A 19814-nucleotide genomic window follows, 5' to 3' on the forward strand; every position below is an offset into this window, starting at 1 on the left:
TGTATCCGTGTTATGAAAAATAAATACTTTGATCACCTTCGTCTGTTAAGGCTAAATTTGATTTTTTCTTGCCAGCAGTTTACTACGAAGTAGGTAGTAGACAGTTAGCATTTTGTTTGTTTTTTATACAAATGTGAAATAACCCTTTAGGTGATAAACAGCATTGAATGAGCAAAAAATCAATCAGTACGAGATGCAGGTGCCTCTGCTCCACCGATATACCCAGATGGCGCTGCTAAAGAAGCAGGTTAGGCGGAAGGCGAAGGAGCTGCGGCTGCGCAGGCGAAGAGCCCGTCGACGCCTGGAGGTAATGCGCCGGATCCGTGACCATCTGCTCCGCAGGATGCGGAACTTGATAGAAGTGCGACAACGGGATGCGGAGCTGGAGAGGCGGGAACAGGCGCGAAGGGCGGTGGGCGGTATGCTGGCTATGTATAAAAGCTGGCTCCGCAACTGGTCAAAAGCTTTGCGGCTACAAGGTCGCTTAATTCGGCACCAGGAGCTGCTGAAAAAAAGGCTGCATCGCAGGCTTCATCAATTGAGGAAGCAGCTGAAGAAGCGCCGGCATCCACAACAATTGGTGGACAATTCCTTTCACAAGCTTGAAAAGGCGGTAAAAAAGTGGCAGAACAGCTCGAATTACCATAAGTTTATTGAAGGTCAAGATGAAATCTGGGACGCAGAGGCAAACGAAGTTCGGAAATTCTTATCAGACATTCGGAGCAGGCGTTCCCGCAAGATCCGTAGGGTTAAGGTAAGCCAGGATGAAGACTTAGAGGACTTTGCGCATTTTTGGATGACTGAGGTGCAGCGAAAAAGCGAAAAGATCAAGAAACGTTTAGCTTCCGAAAAACCAAAAGGTGACTTGGAGTTGGAAGAGCTTTCGCCTACTAGAAAGCCGCTTATGAAAAAGGAGAAATCCAAGCCCAATTCCATCTATCTCAGTATAGATGAACTCGTCATTCAAAAAAAAGTGAAAAAACTGGGAAAAAAAAGGAAAGCTGTCCGGAAGCAAAGGGAACTAGATCCCACGAAACCTTCATTCGATGAACTAAAGATATTGGTAAAAGAACTCATAAGATTCGATAAGAGGAAGAAAGAAAGACACAAGAAACACAAACATCGTGTTCCTAGGAAGCCGAAAGGCACCGTGAAAGCCATCGTTATAAAAGATCGTCATAAAGGTATGAGGGAAGAACTTGGCCTATCAGATATTTCAATGATTTCAGATCCACAATTGCCTAAGAAAGTAATTCGAAAAAAGCCCAGAAAAGTAGTTCACCCAAAACTGAAGAAGTTGGATCCGGTCATTGTACCAGAGCCGAAAATCCTAAAATCTGAGGTATTAGGTTCCAAAAAAAGAGGAAAGTTTAAAAACAAGTTTAAGAAACATAAAACAAAGTTCGTGGATATGGTTATTAAAGATGAGCTAAGAGCACTTTTGCAAGAAAAGAAAACTAAGATAGATTTTCGTCGTGGCAGACAGACCTTAGCTGCCTCAGGAACATTGCAACATAAAAAGACCCCCTTTATGAAACCAAAAAATATAGTATCTAGGTTGTTTAACGACCTTCCCCTCTTTATGAGGCACCAAATAAGAAAAAAGAAATTCGGGCACCATCCCAAAGGCTACTACAGTAGTTCAACTAGTTCAACTTACTTCGAAGAGGTTGATCCAAATTCTGATTCCGGAAAAAGCGCGGTCGCGGGTAAACAGAGGAAGGGACATAAGTTACACGCCGATAGCAGCGGTTCCAAAATAAATGTTATCGTCGATCTAACCTTGCATCAAGAAAGTGATGAAAAAAATGTTTCTTTTGGAAAGCATAAGCAAAAATCCAATCAACGAAACGTAATTGGTCCAGCCCCTCGCCTTTCAGAAGACGGAGATCTGTTTGGCAAACTTAAGCATCGGCCCAAACTAACTGAAAAGAGCGGTTCCCAAATCGAATTCGCCACGGATAGTGTTATATCTCTGAGCGATTCAATAAATAAGATTATAACGGCCAACCGCCCACGGAGAAGTGTTCGCAGATCTATCCGCACACCACTAACGCTGCCCAAAAAGCTGCGTGTTGCTCCTCCGAAGGGTCAGGAAGAGAGCCACTATCAGTCTCTGAAGAAGGACATTATGTACATCCGAGCAAGCGATGAGGAGTCAGCGCAGCAGAGGAAGTCCAAAAGATACTCAAATCGCTTGTCGGCTAGCGATCCAGGAGTGAACAGTCGGAGGCAATCGAAGAGGTTCCTTCCAAAGAGCGTTTCCGATAGCAACCTTTCTGAGCTCAGGCCCAAGAGTCGGAACATAATTGGCGATTACAACCGAGACAATAATCAAACCACCGGTGGCGATCAGCCCCACATTCAAATTGGGGAAACTCGGATTAAGTCTGCAACGCAGAGTCGCGATCCCCAGAGCACCAGATCCCCCACCAAGGATAAACCCCGCCAGCCTTTCGAATTCAACTATGAGGCTCTCCCAGATGATCTTGAGAAATTCTTCGACCCCTTACGAGATCAAACATATACTTATGACCGACACGATAAGACCCCGGACGGGCATTACCTGGCGGGCCTCCTTAATCCTAGCCACGGAAGGTTCGCTATGAAAGATCTGATATCAGATGCTAAATATAAGCCCTTGCAGAGGTTACTCAAAGCCGTCATAGAGAATAACCATATTATAGAGTTTGTGGCGGATGTCAAGGGCCTTATGGAGGCAGTGGGGCAGCATCCGATGTGGGCCCACCTACAAAACCTTCACAGTGAACTCATGGAATCGGGCGTCAGTCTCGATGAGGCTAAGCAAATGCTTACCACGAAATATTTGGACTTCCTCAAGGGTATCGTAAGCGAAATGCACCTTCCACGGATACAGCCGCCACGAGATTCATTGCTCAACGTTGTGGAAGGCGAACCCGCCAAATCGAAACCGGCGAGCCAGGTCGACAGGTTGTTGGAAAGGAACTTGTGGAACAGGCAGCGGCTCAGCACACGACTCATTCCTTTCGGGATGCGAGGACTTCGAGGGAATAGGAGCGCTACGCCCCATAGCCGGCGCCAATCCCAGGATGCCAGGATGAACAGCGTGCTATACAAAAAACTGATCGAGCAGGAGATGAATGCAGAGCGACTGGAACGGGAGGAGCGCAAGCGGCTAACCTACGGATCCTTCGGATCGTCCATGAGCATTAACACCAGCTTGGAACTGGCGCCCAATGAGGAGCAGGAAGTGCGTGATATCGAGATGCGGTACTCCTTGGTCAACATCAAGAGCATTGTGCATGACCACAATCTGATGTTCAAGGTAGGTGTTAGATATTTATTTGGATGTTGTAATTTTGTCAAAAAATGATTTATGGGAGCATTAAACATTGTCTCATATTGTTTTAGACATTGTCAGAAAAGGAAGTCTACCTTTCAAGCCGATTTTTTTACATACATACAGGTATTTATTTTGTAAAAAAAACAAAAAAAATATAATTGAATTAAATTTTACTTTTAAAAAGTCCAATGCACACTAATAACTGAACGAAAAATAACTGAATACTGTTATAAGTTTTATTTTTAAAATCACTTTATAATAGTTTAGTCATGTCCCCGAGTTTTTAGTTGGTGAGCTCTTTATGAGCTTAAAATCGAATTCAATGACTAAACGAAAAAGTTAAGTTGTTGAGTTTTTTTCTGTTTTCAGGCAATGGAGCGTAAAGGAACGACGGCGAAGCTGGTTCATAAGGAGATGGAGGGGAAACTTGAGAAAATGATTTCTACTGCGCGCTTCAGAAGACCTAAAGAGAAGTTTTCGACTTCTACGACGCACAAGAGGCGTCGAAACCCCAGGCCCATCGAGCAGCTTTACTACTCACCCCGGAAGACTTGTCGACTGCAGAAGATCTCTGATTCTTCGGGGTGCTCGGGATGTGAGTCCGGGGAGAGCGGAATCGGGGATTCGATGGTCCTGGAGAAGTGTCCCAGATGTGGAGTCAAAGTGCCTGTTCCGGCACCTATTTCCTCTTTTCCCCAGTCTGCCTCATCCAGCAGGGAGATCTTGTCCAGCGGTTCAATAGAAGCCTGTGCCAAACACGAGCTGATAATCAAGAGCCTTGCAGATCTTTGCACACGCTGTGGCTGGGTCCATGAGAGGGGGCATCCTTGCTCCCAGTTACCCTTTAATACGCGGAAATGCAAACTCCTAAAGAGGATTAAGGATACCATACGAACTGCTCAGGATTGTCCGGCCTTTTGCTCACCCCGCGGGATTCTCAAGAATCCCAGAAGTTGATCCTTGGACGGAACACAAGGAACTGTTGCAGCCATCAAGTGGCAACCAAACTCCGGAAATGCACGGATATGAGCACCAAATCAGCCGGCCGAGGCGAATGAAACATTTGGTTTAAGTGCTAAATAAATTCCAGTAATGAGTTTGCCTCTTTCTGTGGGTGTGCCTGTGTTGTTTAATGCTTTGCCAAGTTTCATAAAATATGCAAGGACTTTTGCACACACACACATCCCCAAAAACGGCCAAGCGCATGCAATGCACTCACGTAAAGGGAAAATGTCTGCGGGCTTTTAATACACTTGCTGGGTGTTCCTGCCGCTGTTTTCGTCCTGCCCCACTGCTCCTGGCGTATGCAACAAAATTTCATCTCGCCTTCTTTTTCGGTCAAGTTTTTAAGTCGAGCCATTGCTGTAATGGAATTTTATTGCATACTCGCACTCGCATTCTGTTTGCGCAAGCGAAACATGTTTCAGACATTTTCATAAATGAAGCTAAAGCTGCCGCACTCCGATTGGTCAAAGGTCTTTTACACTTCCACTACTTTCAAAAAAGAACTAAAACACTTCCAAAAAGAATACAAAAACATTTTTGTATGTGAAACCACAAATATATATGCTATTGAAAACGTAGTGTTATTCAATTAGGGAAAAGTAACAACAGCTTAGAAAGAAATTTATATAATTTTGATCAATACCTAACAAAATATAACAGTATTTCAGTAGTTAAGATATGAGCTAATTTGGGAATTCTAATTTGTGAATTCTAAAAGTTTCTAAGTAAATTTTATTTATTTTATTTTAACAAATTAATTCTAGTATATAATACTACAATTAATGTTCAAAACAAGAAGGGGCGCTGAAAGCTAAAGTCCTTCGGCACAAAGTAAATTTTAATAAAGTATGTTGGCCTATAACAAGATATTAAGAACTTTTTTCGCTGGTAATAAACAAGGGTTATATTTGCTGTTACAACCGAAATAATCGTAAGAACGGAATGGTGCTGCAAGCCCAGGAATCTGCATGTCAAGTCCTCTAGCTGTTATAGTTTCCGAGCTATCATACGGACAGACGGACATGTGATCCTGATCAAGAATACATATATATACTTTATGGGGTCGGAAACGCTTTCTTCTACCTGTCAAAAACTTTCCGACGAATTTAGTCTACACTTTTACTCTACGAGTTACGGGTGTATATATTGTAAGAATTCATTGAAATAAGAACCCTGAAATGTTTGTAATTAGCGTATTCTTTTAGTTGTCTTCCATACTTGCCACCAAGTTCCCTTCAGTACGTGTTATAACATAGTTTGGGAGCACGAACAACTTTAAGGCATAATTAAAGCACTTGGTGACCAGCAATCGACCAACTGTCGAATGCATGGCAATAACATTTCTGCGAAATTGATGCCCGGCGATCAATCATTTCCCAGCCTACGGAGTCCAGCGCAGGACACCAGCCACTTGGCAGCCTGTGGCCCGTGGCAGCATTTTCATTAAGCTCCGAACCCATCCCCAGCCCTCCGCCTCCGTCTCAGTTTCGGATTCCAGTCCACAACCTCATCCTCTGATTGCTAGAACAAGGACTTAACGTAAGCTGAGACGTTTTCATTTGCATTTTTCCAACAAATCGCCGGGGGTTGGGCCAGAACAAACTGCCAAAAACGAATTCCATCTGAGTGTCCTCCCAGTGCCCATGGCCCTTTTGGACTCTTTCCGCGCCCGATTTGCGATGACTGCTGTAACATTATCTTGTTTGCTCATGACACGCGACCAGGCCCACAAAGTCCCTTCATGTCGGAACGTTTCCGGCCGTTTGCTGCCCGCCATTGTTCGACTCCGGGCACTCGAAAGAAAACTTTTTGGCGATCAACGATTAGAAATTTAAGTCAAGTGTTCGGGTAAAGAACTTTTAAGTGCAAATAACTTGCAAATAGATTTTAGCTCTTAATAAATTTCAATGAACACAAAAATTAAAACTTGTATATTGCTTGGCCAACAAAAAACGTTCTACTAAATAAACATATTATACATTTTTAATACAAACAACTAAGCGAAGGCATATTGAATTGCAAGTAGTTGCCTTCGCACACCCTCCTGGTGCGCTTAGTCACTACGTGGACTGCCCTGTGAACGGGCACATACAAAACTAAAAAGCTTCTCTCTGACTCTTTTCAAAAATCAAACTTCTCTTTTAAAATTCGTTGTGTACTTTTCCTCAAGCATCGTTCTGTAAGTACTTATCCTTCAAATTAAATGGACATTTTCATTACAATAAAATAGCCTCCAGTTTCTTGAAGTGCAGCTCCCCGCGACTTACGATGCAGGACTGGTGATTTGCGACAGCCTTTTGTCATTTTTCTGCGGGTCTCTGTGGCTGTCTTTTGTGACTCGATTGCGATGGCTTGTCAAAACAGGCGAGCAGGCGAAATGAAGCGTGCAATTGTCCGCAATTCGCAACTTAAATGGCCATTGTGGAATCGCTCCCTCATGGTTGTGATTGCGTTTTATTAGCTGTCAAATTTTAATTAATTCGCAACATCTTGACCGAGCCTTTATGCATTCATTTTGCCACAAATGGGCGCAGGAAAGGACCAAATCCGCACTGCAAACGCCGGGACAATGCCGAAGCGGGCACACAGTAATTATTGGACTCAGGTGTGGGCAGGACATGGAATATAAGTAGCCATAAAGGAGCAACAAATTGGACTGCTTAAGGCGGGCGATGCCGACGGAGGCTGGGGTGGCAAACAGAAAAAGTGCTCACAAAGCGGAAAGCCGTAAGATAAATGGGCTAACTTAAATTAGAATGGCTGCCAGCCGAGAATTGCTAAATGGGGATGTACCTCGAGTCGCCTGCCTTTCAAATGCAAACCAGGTCCAGGTGAGGTCTATTGTTGGAGTGTCATTGCGAACTTAATTTGGAACATATATTATGGGATAAACGGGTAAGTGGGCTTGGGCGGAAGGAAAAAACAGACTAACAAAGTCTAGTAAGTGCAGTTCTTACAGAAAAACCACAACTAAATATATATTAAATACATTTTTATCGTAGGCTGAACAGAATGCAAGAATAATGAAAGATAGATACCTCTCATTTCAACAAAATAGCGGAGAGTAAAGTACATAAAACTGTAAATTAATAAGGTACTCTGTTTCATGCAGTGAGCATATAAAAACGATTCGTACGTATCAATTATATTTTATAATTAATTTTCAACTTTGATGATGTATGACAAATGCCAACAAAGTAAAATACAGTCTATCAAACTGAGAGGTGATATGGTATTATGTTAGACGTAGTGTTCTTACCAAAAGCAATATTTATATTTTAAAATTAATTTCAACCTCCAAACAAAACTCTTGTCAGAATTTGCAGCTTGAAACACCCTCCTAAGCCAGGACAATGGTAGGTCTGAACTGTGTATGAGCAATACTTACGATAACTGCAATTTGCACTTAACCCTTGCCGCCAGCCGCAAGTTCCTTGGATCTGTCCCTGTCCCCGTTTCGGTGACTTCATCCGGCTCGTTCACTTGGACAATTAAAGGAGCAGCCCACACACTCACCCCAGCTTAGCTAACTGACTCCAGCTAACCACTCCAGCCACTCGAAAAGTTGGCCGCAAAGTGCGAATGCATAATTAATTCCAATTATGAGTTTACCCAACAACATTGGCAACATTGGCACTCGCCTTCGTTCTCGAGACGAGACAAGATGCGTTCTAGGGATCGGGTGGCTGCCCGGGAAGGGGTTCGGGATTGGGGGACAAGGACTTATCAGCGCATCGACAGGAAGACTCCCCTGCCGCCAGGACACCCATGAACTTTGATGCCGGCGAGTGTCACCCCGTGTGGAGGAGATATTGCTGCTGTGCTGCTGGTGTTGCTGCGGGCTCCTTATGTTGCTGCTACGTTTGCTGCTGCTGCTGCTGGCGCTGCTTGTTGCACAGTTTGAGGGAGCCAAGTGCTTGGCATGTTTAAACACATGCTCAAGTGGCATTCAGACAGTTATCCGCTCCGGCTGTTATCTGGCAGACAATTGATGTGCCTGCGATAGGCACCAACTTTGCCTCAATTACAAAATGCTAAAAATTGCAATATCAATAACATTTTATGTCCTTCGAGGGGACGGGGCCGGGCTGGGAGTCCTGGAGGTTTAAGGGTAACCCCAAGTGCTGAGTCTAAGTGGGGCTGCCAGTCTTCAAAGCCGCCCTCACTATTAACGGAAATGCATTCTGGTTTTCCTTGTTTGGAGAGCATTGCGTCGCGTCTGCCAGGCTCAAGTGTTTTAATGGGTTTTCCCAGGCAACATGCCTGCGAACCTTCCCCAGCGGAGTTGGACTTCCCCTCTCTGCGACTTTGTAAGCATTTTTGTGCCTTCCCCGTGCGAGGAATGTCAAGTTTTCGGGCTCGTGTTCTTCCATGTGACATCTCTGCATATGCATCAATCATTCGGCCCCCGCCACGGCATTACACCAATCAAACGGAAGTTCAGTTCATAAAAGATAATAACCTGGCTTATCCGCATGCCACTCAGGGACTTAGTGCCGGGGCGCAGCTGTATTCCGCGCAAGGATTCCATGGCAGGCCTATAAATTTGCAGATTATTTGCATATTGCGTCTGCTCCTTGCGCACGTTTTCGGTTTTTTCTTCCCTATTTTGTGTAATTTTCAGGACAATGCGCTGCAAATTCAATTTTTTCCGCTGCACAAGCTAATGTAAATTAAGGGACATTAGACGCGTAATGCAAACAACCATAAATTTGACTGGAATATTCACGGGCTACAGTCGCGCTGGATCCACCTAGTTTGTCTTGGGCCAGTGCCGTATAAATTAAGGTTAGTTTGAAACACCTTGAATGTTATTGAAGCCGTTTAACACGGCACGAATATTTGTTGGCTTTCAGATGCGGACTGGGGCACAAAGGGCTGGCCAGCCCGCCTCCGCCATTCAAATGTCAGTCGTTGACCGTTTGGCGGCAGTGCATCACATCGGCAATCATTGCCGGATGCCGAGCGTTTTAATTTATGCGTTTCCCAGTGGCAGTCCAGCAGCTCGTTCTTTAAATCATTTTTAATGAAATCTGCCCCGGCGGACTGCTGACAGGTCCTGCTAATCCCGAGTACGTTCGCTGCAGTTGATAAATGAGTCATTTGCTTAGTAATTTAAGCGTTCATTCAATAAGAGCGCACTGGCGAAATCGGGAAGGGTCAGCTCAAAGATTTGTGTAACCAAATACTCATTACATAAGTTGGGCCAGAAGTAGAAGGAGCTGGGCAAACACAGAACTGAAAGCCCCCCGGGAATATGCTGATGCGGGGTGTTCTGTGGGGTGCAGAGCGTGTGTGTGCGCTAGTTAAGCCAAAAACAAATATTGACAGGAAAAGTCAAATGCAGGGGCGGCGAGGACGGGCGATGGCATTTAAAGTAATCGAGTGTTAAAAACGGCAAACGCAGCCAAACATCGGGCCGGCAAAGTCAAACACAGCCAGCCACCCACACCCTGCAAATATTTAGTTGCTCATAAATTACGAGTATATGTTTCGGGGTATATCGAGGCTTTAATGCCTCATTAAAATATGCACGATGGCAATCAAATTCAAGCTGACGCCGCGGGCAAAGTGGCAGCGATCTGCGATCTCGGGACTCCATAAAAATCTTCGGAGGCAGCTTGACAAAGTTTTCACATAAAATAAATTGCTGCCAAATAATAGTCAGGAAACCCGTTAACGTCGATGACGATGGCGGCCTGCCATTTTGGCCCACGGCAATTGATAGGGGCTCGGGTGCCAAGGGGTTAAGTGCTAAGGAATAAAGTGAGTGGGTGGAGCGGGTGGAGTGGGGTTGCAGCCATCAGCTTGTTGTTTATTAAATTACAAATAAATAATGAGACTGATGGAAGCCGCTGCCTGCTGCCTGCTGCCCGGAGTTATTAAAAACTTTACAGAAACAATTAACACAGTCAGCAGTGGGCTGGGGAGGGCGTTGCCACCATCTGAAGCCACCACCTCTGGCTAAGAGGCTTTTGCTTCCTGTCAGGCTCTTTAAGCCGAATGACAAATTGAAATCCTGTATTTCACTTTAAGCCGCCCTTCCTCCCACACCCCACACCCCACCGTGACCGGAGCATTAACCAAAGTTGCAGCCGCAACAATAACCGGAGTACCATCGTCCTGCGTCCTGGCAGCGGGGAATTGGAATTGCAGCCGCAAATAAATTTGTGCTCGGCAAAATATATGGCAAAAATATAAAGAATTGCATGTGCATAAAAGTAAAGCCATGCCGGAGCAGGAACAATGCCAAAGCAACAGCGAGCTGCTGCTGCCCCTTTTTCATTACAACAGTCCTGGCATCAGGATACCGCCACGACACCAGGATGCCGTGCTGCCGGGCTGCCGGGCTGCCGGGCTGCGGGGTTGCGAATGGGTTCGGTTTCTGGTTGGGCAGAGCTGAGCTGGAATGGAGTGGAATGGTGAGTGCGAGGATGCAGATACTCGGGCCATTGTTTGCAGGCGCGCGCTCTGATTAGAGAGCAAAAAATAACAGGCGGCGTGCTGCAATTCCCCATGTTTTGTTGTATTCTATTCGCAAATGCGGTATCAAAAGAAGCGGGTATCTTTAAGCACTGCAAATTGAAATAACTCTTTCGGTTCAGTCGGTGGTGGTGGGGTGGGCTGTGGAAATCGACCCATCGAGTGGGTGTTTTTATTTGCCAAGCGAAATACTATCTGCAGAGGTGCAGATGTGCGAAAATCATTGAATTAAAACAAGAATGAAGCCCCACATGGAGTCGGTTATACTCGTTTGAGAACAGTGAGCTTAAATTCGGAATAACTTAAAATACAAGTTCTGCTAAACAGTCAGGGAAAACGCTAAGGGCGATGGCATCCACTGTCAGATACCCGTTACTCATTAAAATAAACTTGGGCTGTCCAGGAATCTCTAGAATCTGCATGCCTAGTCCGTTCTAGTCCGTTCATTCGGACGAACAGACATAGTCTGGTGATCCTGATTAAGAATGCTTCATCCGACGAACGTAGTACACCCTTTTATTAGGTCCCGACTTTTTACTAAAGTGGTAAAGAATGATTGATTTTTTAATGATGAAGCTGCTACCGAACAACAAGTTGCGGCAGTCTAAAAAATTCAGCGATATAAGCAATCTCAGTTAATGCTTATGTTTAATTTAATTTAACAGCCTATTCAAGGAGACACATTGTGCGCTAATATGCTTACGGATCCGCTCCATTTACTTGAACTGTTCTAGTGAGCTACCATCTGGCCCAGCTCGCCGTTAACCAACTGCAGCTGTCAGCGGCTTTCAGATGTGACCGCCCCGTCCTGCCCGATCTGCCCTCTCTTTCTGGCCGTCTCCCCGTCCCTCTCCCTCTGCCCTGCTGCCAGTCATCCGAGCGTGCGTTTTGTGCTCTAACCAAAGCGCCAGTGTTAGTCTTTGATTTGTCACACCAAAGCGAGCTTTTCATGGCGTCCTGTCAGAGTTCTTTTTCCCCATCTGCCAGGAGACCCTAAGGAGGAGAGGGAGACAGAGACGGAGACATGGGGAGCGAGAGGGAGGCCCTGTTGTGCCTGCTTCACGTCCAGTTTTAGCCCTTGGCTGATTTTTGATGAAAAGTTTTCAGTTTCACATTATTCATGTATCCTCCGAACCGCCCCCCCGCTTTTCTTTTTTGCGGTTGAATGGAGCCTGCAATTTTTCCATCTCCTCTTATTTTTACCCAAAAAGTTGTGTTGTCATTGTTGTTGGGGTATTTTAATTTTGCCCAAATGGAAAATAATAATCAAGGCAAAATAATAAAATGGACGCAGGCGAGAAAGGTGCAGGAAATCGGAAAATGGGTTGGAGGATTGACAGGACGACCCCGCATGTCAGCGAAGTGGGGCTGAAGGGGAGGGGCCCGCAGCATCCTGTGGCTTTGTTTCGAGTGATTCTCAACAAAGCGCAGTGCACTTAATTCTCTTTACGCACACAAGCACACGAGCACGCCCACACACTCGCGTGAGGGCAGACATGTATGTATGACAGGCTTTTTATGCCTAAGTATCTTAAGTTGTCAACTCGAAAGGCAAAAGAAATCCTTTAATTTGCAGTAAAATGCAAAACGCAGCGCCACTTTGTCACGAGGGGGGTGAACATCTGCGAGGGCACGGGCGTGCATCTATGGGAGGGGAGCATCTGTGCGGGGGTGTGCATCGTGTGCCAAGGAAGGCAACAAGTCAGCTCCTTCTGGCGGAGCGTACATTGGACTTTGCCACTTGGCATGCGAGCGCAGGCGAGTGGCGCCTGAAGGTATGCAGTAAATTAAAATGCAGTGACAGTGGCGGGCCATGGCCCAAAAAGGGGGTTCAGGAGCGTGGCGCTGAGGGGCGGCCGGGACTGACATGCTTCTCGCATGAGGGTTGCACTCTCCTTTGCACTTTTCACATTAAAAACTTTTACCCGCAAGCCAGCCCACGCGCACACACACGTGCGTTCTTTGTAAAAGCACTGATAAATATTGGGGGACTTTTCCACATGTATTTTTAAACGCAGAACAAGATAATATTCCAGAAATGAAACATCTTCTACTGATATTTACCAAATTAATTCCATGATATTTTAATTTTGAGGCATAATGCCAGTAATCTTTAAGCGGCGTACAAAAAAATAATAATAATTATTTTTCCTCAGTGTAGAACATGGATTGCTCTCAAGGAAAAGACAACGTTCTGAACTTCAGTTTTGACAACACACTCCCACATACTACCCAACAATTACAATGCATTGAGGCATGAGCGAGCTGGAGACTTTGATTTATCCAGGATGGAAGAGGACTTCGTAGACGCAGGACACTCCCTCTGCTTAGAACTCTAAGAACACACCTCGCTGGCGCTGTTTGCATATGAATAGCAAGCAGGTGGAATGGCAAACATATCGGGGCGGCCAGCGCTTATGGCCACGTTAATGGCAAACTAAACTGCAAAGTTTGCTTTTGCACCGACGCACGCATACGTAATAAAAGGTGTAAATGAGCAAAAGAACCACCTGCCATGCAGCAGGCGAGGGAGTGGGCGGTGGATGTGGATGGGGATGTGGGCTGAAAGCCAGCCAGGTGAGCAGCCAGCCAGACATGGACTTACGCCTTGGCCCATTATAAGGGCCACTTGCTGCCGACTAAGATGGCAGCTTTGTATTTATTTCGAAGGCACAGTGGCTGTGATGGAGATGCTAATTGCACCCTATGACTAAGAAATGAATTTAAATTTGTATTTCATAATGTACCTCGATTGGAACCTTGTAACTTCTGTTGATTCAAAAGGTGTCTTGAGTATTTCTCATCATTTTATTTACTTATTATGCTCATTTTGTTTTTAAATATTTTTAGTTAGCTACAGTTTTATTCAATTTAGGCAGCATAGTTAAACGTGTTTATAAAACTATTATCATTTCTATTGCAATTTTTTGTACTTTACTTTTTGTTAGTACAATTGATAGGTGTTGACGAAATCAATACATTTCAGATAACCTTTTTATTTTAGCATCGAAACTTGGGCGGCTGTGGGGCCTTAAGCTTGGCTTGGCAAAACTTGTGCACCTTTCCTCGAAGACAGTTGCACCCTATTATTTTATTTAATTACCTAAGTAGGTGCTGTGACGTTTCGATACTCCAAATGAAAGGACCGCTGAATCATGCATTTTGAATTCGGCTGGCTTATGCACAGTTTAAATGAGACAATTTGAAAAGGCACATTTATTGATGTATTTTTACAAGCTATGATAGTTATTAAAATTCTTATTTTCATCTTTAAAATTAACCTTAAAACCTTTCTGTTTTATGTGCTATTGTCAATTTTTGTACTATGACCAGCGGACTTTTTCATTGTTTACTTAATGAAAGTATTAACGATGAAATAGGTGCGGATGGCTAGGTTTAGAGATTCAATGATTAGGTTTTGAATTTAAGATTGCATGCCAATTGTCCCTCAAAACACGAAACAATAACATACTAGTCAGGAATTTAGTAACAGCCCGCGATGAACCACTGTTCTGTGTGTGTATTAAAATAAATTTAGCGTCACTTTGAGTTACGGCAGCGGCGGTGACGATGACTTGGTAGCCTGGCAGCCGGGCTATTATAATGCGAGAGCCGGAACAGTCAAGGCAAGAGTCCTGGGCAAGGACATCATGTTTGCAAATTTATGTAGTTGTAAGTTGTGCCAAAGGAAACGCCATAAAAATGGGAAACACAATTGTGCGGGCAGCGGGCAAACCGACGGACGGATGGATGGCTGAAGCGCCGGCTTGGCAAGCTCGGACGCGTTTAAAGTGCAATTAGCGCACGTAATTGTAATCGAGTTGGCCGAAGGCACCTGCATCCTCCGCCCACGCTCCGCTTCCGGTGGAAGGTGGTGACTCCGGCTTACGGCCCATGTACCTTCCGGCCGCCGACCCACGGGGCTGGCTCTTTTTCGACTGCCTTTTTTAAAGGCAACCGGGGAGCTGTAAACAAATTTGGCACTTAATCATATTTACGGATTTCGTGGGCACATTTATTTATGTGTCCCACAGTGGCCGCAGCTACTTACTGCACTTTGCCTTCGAGTATTGTGACGGTGATTTTTTTAGCCATTTACGCGGCTTGAGCTGGAGGATTTCTGGCCGGACGGAAATACAATCCACCCAAGACCATTTGGGCCGTTCTCGAGAGTCGGACTTTCTGCCTAATTATGCGTCCAGGCATTGTCACGGATAGCCGAAAATCCAGGAACCCAAGGCCTAATTAGGCCCAGAGCGTTGGCCATTGTGCCTCACTGTTAGACGGGCATTGTTGTCGCCATTCACGGCCGGGTTCACTCACCTGTCCGCTTCCGCCCTTGGGCTTTATGCATATTTCGGGCATTTAAAACGGCTGCTGTAAGCCGTAACTGTGATCTGATTTATTTGCCATCTGATGGCCGGCGAAATAAATAAACCAATTTCGGTTTGGCCATTGTTTCGCTGGATATGTTGTGGTTCCTGCGGGTTCCGTTCAATTTTTGTAAGTGTTGAACTCGATGTTTTTGCAAAATTTGCGGTCTGTTTTGATCGGCAGCGAATTAAACAACCGATAGCGCGGATATGTTTGTTTTGAAATGTTTTAGATGAAATTGAAAGACCGCCCAGCGGTTGTTTGTGAGATGCCATTGGGATTACTGCTTTGAGAACTCCTGTTCCCAGAAACTCATTACTCAGCCCCTCGCCCTGTTCATCGATATTTGTCACTATTGTTGTTCTTGATTATTGTTAAGTGCAGGTGGGCTGGCAAACGGAGCTTCGAGAGTGGAGAAAAACTGTCACTTGAATGCATTTTCATTACACCTCATTACATTTCACTTGCATCTGCAATTGTGTCACGTCGCGGGCTTTCGATGCCTTCGAGCCTATGAATGCCGGGCCAGAAAACTGCCGAGCGAATGGATTCGTTAGCTGAATGGGCTGTGAGTGTTTTTAATTGAAAACAATAAAGATCTGCTGGAGGAACTGAGACTTCTCCCAAACAATGCATTAAGTGTGGCTCTGCAGCTTAATACGAATTTGTGACGCCCTTTCAATCCTTTGAGTTATTATCAGGGGCTATCGGCAAAAGATATTGTTTCACACTTTATTTTTTGTTTACCGTACTCTATAATTATTTAGATAGTGCGAAAAAAGCATGGCCCGTGGAGTATAAGTATTGCGGATACCCCCTAAAATACTCTAACCCACTGAGAAGAATCCCGTGCTGAGCTGAGAGCTGAGCATTCGATGGATTGTTCGGTTCGCTTTCATTGTTCGAGGCGTAAAAGGCCTCCCATGAAAATGGAAATGGGAGCTGTAGTAGATGGATAGATACGAGTCGCTTTCGCGGCAGACAATACTCGTACACAAAATGAGAATGCGAAAGTGATAATTAAAAATCGCGCCATATACACTGGCTACCGGAGACTGTTGTTCCCCGCCTGAAATGGTTATTGTTTATGATTCTCTGCCGCTGCCGAGCAGGATATGCGCATTGCAATCAGCTCTGGTCCGGGGAAAACTGGGGAGTGCCGTGGGGACGCGAATGAAGTGATCAATGCGCCTAACAATGATTGACGGCACTTCCAGGCCGTCGTGGAGCGGGGCCATGAAAAGGCTGTCGAAGATAGAGCTCCCCCGCACAGCTGCCGCTGACAAACAATTATGCAAAAACGCTGGCGTTTGCAGTATTATGCAGAAATTCATTTTGCATTTTTAATTTTACAGCGCCTGTGGCGGGGGCTTAAAGCGAGGGGAGAATCCATCACACGGCGCAAAACGACGCGACAGCAATCCTCACTGCTCACAAAGGATTGATAAGGGCTAGAGTTGTATGGGCGTACACTTAAAGAAAGTCTGGTGGTGCTTTTCAAGCCATAGCGACGTGACTGCTACTAACGACACTCTGTTGTGTGTGCCTTATTTAAAGAATAGTTGAATAGCTTGAATTTTAAAGATTTTATGCAGTAAGGAAATGTCTTGGCATACAAAAAATTATTTTGTCAAAACTGTTAAATGAAAATTAAAATTAGTCTGATTTAGCAGTAGTAAAATTTATTTATTGGAGCTTTAATTCCTGATACATTTTTTCATTATACAATATATTTCCAGCCCAGTTTGATACAGATTGTCGTATCAATCCAACTTATATCCTTGTTTTTATGGTTATTGTTATTATACCTTTTCTTTTATTCTAGAAAAGCGTAAGAAACTAACTTGTTTCATTCAACGCTTTGGCAATTTAGTCCTATGAGAGTTTTAAAGTGTAGCTCAAGAGGTAAGCATCACGCGATTAGCGATCAGCAATCGGTTCTATCTTCTTGGAAACGTACCCCTGAGGGTGGAGTGCTGGCTCGTTTCCCGATTCTGAAATCATTCCGCGATCGGAAGACGAAGTCGTTGGTTTGCACAAGATGACTCAAGCGGAACGCATAGATTTGTTTAGCCTGCCACTTAAGTCGGCTCCTATGCAGGAGCAGGGTCAACACCGGCTGGTCCTGGTTCCGGATCATGATCGCCAGGACATGCAGTTCCCGGACATCTGGCTGCGCGATAACTGTCGCTGCGAGGAGTGCTATTTGCCACAGACTCGCTGTAGGTTGCCCCAGACCTGGGAAAACCTGGACACCAGTATCCGGGTTCAGCGCCAGAGTGCGGATGCGGAGCAAAAGGTCCTGTACATAGAGTGGTCCGATGGCCATGCCTCCCAGTATCCGTTCAGTTGGCTAAGGGAGCGGGATTTCTCCTCCGCAAATCGCCGGCGTTACCTGCGCGAATTTTACCGACCGGAGCAGAAGTTGTGGAGTGGTCGGGACTTTGAGGAAATCCGTAAAGTTTTCTTCTACAAGGAGCTGATCAGCTGTGATTCGGCGCTGCAGCGATGGCTCCACCACTTGGCTACGTTCGGAGTGGCTCTGGTAAAGGACGCCCCCCTGGAAATGGATGTCCTGCGGAGGTTATCCTATCGGGTGGGCTTTATGAGGCGCACCACCTACGGGGAGGAATTCAGCGTCCGGGCTCAGCCAGGAGCCAGCAACTACGCCTATCTGGCAGCCCCTCTTCCTCTCCACACAGATATGCCCTACTTCGAGTACCTGCCCGGAGTGACCATGTTGCACACCCTGGAACAGTCTGCCTCCCCGGGCGGGGTCAATCTCCTGACCGATGCCTTCTACGTGGCAGAGCTGATGCGGGAGCGATACCCGGAGCAGTTTCGTGTCCTCTGTCATACTCCTGTGGATTGGGCGGACATCGGAAGCGAAGGCGATCTGCAGTTCCACAACATCTGGAGGGCACCTGTTATCAAGTGAGTAAATTCGGTGATACATAATACCTGTCGCACAAACCCGTCCGTTTCTTTTTTTTATTAAAATGTTAATTAACCTTTGGTTCCGTTGTGGGAGAAATATAAAAAACACAAGTTATTCTCCTAGTTATTATTTAATCATTTCCCTATATCGTTCAAAGTTTGTTTTCTAAATCCTATTAACTTTTAATATTCTGCCCAGGGTGGGCTCAGTTTATAAATCACTTAAAACAATTATTAGCTTACTACTTAGTTTCGTTTAAATTCCAGTTGGATACAAAAATTTATAAAAATCGTTAATAAGCTTTGCAAGAACTTAGGAGACTACAAAAGAAAAACTATTTATTTTTGTCGAAACAATATCTGCTTGGACTATCTTGCTAAATCTTTTGAATATTTCCTAAGAGCCGGAAAAATATTTTTCTAAAGGAGGCATAGTTGCTGGAGCAGACTAACCTCAATGTGTCCCATTTTCCATCCGTGGCAGCTTGGATGCCCAGGGGCGGTGTGTGCGCATCAACCACAGCATTCCGCAGCGCGACAGCCACTTCAGCGTGCCCGTGGAGCAGGTGCGTCCATGGTACGAGGCGATGGCCACCTTTCTGGGCCTGGCGCGCGAGCACTCGAGCAGATTCAAGACCACGCCCGGCGACGTGCTCACGTTCGACAATCTGCGCCTAGTCCACGGGCGAACCGGCTACGCCGACACGGACCGCAATGTGCGCCACATCCTGGGCGCCTTCGTCGACTGGGACATCGTGTACTCGCGGCTGCGGGTCCTGCGGAGAGCCTGCTCACCTGACGCCTCTTAGACGTCAGCCACATGTGTTTTTCATGGCCACATTAATTAGCCATCTATCAATGCCAAACACTTTGATTGACACCGCAAGTAGCCGTAGAGCTATTCGAATTATTAACTTTAATTGGAATTTATCCTTTTATTGACATTTTGAATAAATGTTGTTTTAATGGGTATACGCCTTTGACGAATTCAATGTTAATTGACGCTATTTGATTGGGTTAAAGTTGTGATTGCTGCCCTCTCAAGGCGGGTAAAGTCGATTGAGCTTATCTGCCAAACCAAAACATCTGGCTGATAAGCTATCCAATTAAACTCAATGTTTTAGATTTTATGGGAATATTACTGCCTACGGCTTACCACACCCAGAGGTGTGTCCATTTCCTTCGGTAGCAGTGCATTTAAAATATTTACGAAAACCATTTGTTCAAATATTTTAGGTGAATGAATAAAGAATATAAGTAGTACCGAGATGGTGATGTGCAAAACTGAAATATACTTTAACAAGTAAATTATTGAGAAAAAAATATAATTCCAGTTCCAGCCTATTTTAAATGCCTTTCATGGCAGGGCATACAAACACAGCTTGGCTTCATAGCACAAACGCCACCCAACAGGCCACTGGAAGTGAAAGTCCAGCACACGTCATTGTTTACGCCGGGCAGCAAAGTGGCTTATCAGTGGCCAGTTGAGTCAACAGTGTCTGTATGTGCAAACATATATTTCGGTTATCAATTTATGGCGACGCCGAGATCTACAGCTACTTGGCAAGGCTCTTAGCTCTTGGCATGCGAGTAAATCACACTCACACACCTCCGGTGTGCCCCCGGGTTTTTACGGGACAGGAAGAAGTTTCGGTTTGTCTTGGCTCGGTTGCCGGGGTGTTCTTCGGGT

General features: G+C 45.2%; 2 protein-coding genes across 3 annotated transcripts; both read left to right on the top strand.

The window, feature by feature from the left end:
• Positions 1-97: 97 nt before the first annotated feature.
• Positions 98-4422, top strand: LOC108029800 (uncharacterized). Its single transcript, XM_017102315.2, has 2 exons — positions 98-3307; positions 3695-4422. Exons 1-2 carry the CDS (start codon positions 194-196, stop codon positions 4280-4282), a joined length of 3702 nt encoding a protein of 1233 aa, XP_016957804.1. The 5' UTR covers positions 98-193; the 3' UTR covers positions 4283-4422.
• Positions 4423-17205: 12783 nt separating this feature from the next.
• Positions 17206-19122, top strand: LOC108029443 (gamma-butyrobetaine dioxygenase). Of its 2 annotated transcripts, none has more exons than XM_017101692.2 (2): positions 17206-18121; positions 18609-19122. In XM_017101692.2, the coding sequence occupies exons 1-2, from the start codon at positions 17229-17231 to the stop codon at positions 18931-18933; spliced, it is 1218 nt and encodes a 405-aa protein (XP_016957181.1). In that variant the 5' UTR covers positions 17206-17228; the 3' UTR covers positions 18934-19122. The 2 variants fall into 2 exon arrangements, with proteins under 2 accessions (XP_016957181.1, XP_050743424.1); XM_050887467.1 differs by having other exon boundaries at positions 18527-18749.
• The last annotated feature ends 692 nt before the right edge of the window (positions 19123-19814 follow it).

The sequence above is a fragment of the Drosophila biarmipes genome, chromosome 2R (assembly GCF_025231255.1).
Source record: "Drosophila biarmipes strain raj3 chromosome 2R, RU_DBia_V1.1, whole genome shotgun sequence".
Classification (NCBI taxonomy): domain Eukaryota; kingdom Metazoa; phylum Arthropoda; class Insecta; order Diptera; family Drosophilidae; genus Drosophila; species Drosophila biarmipes.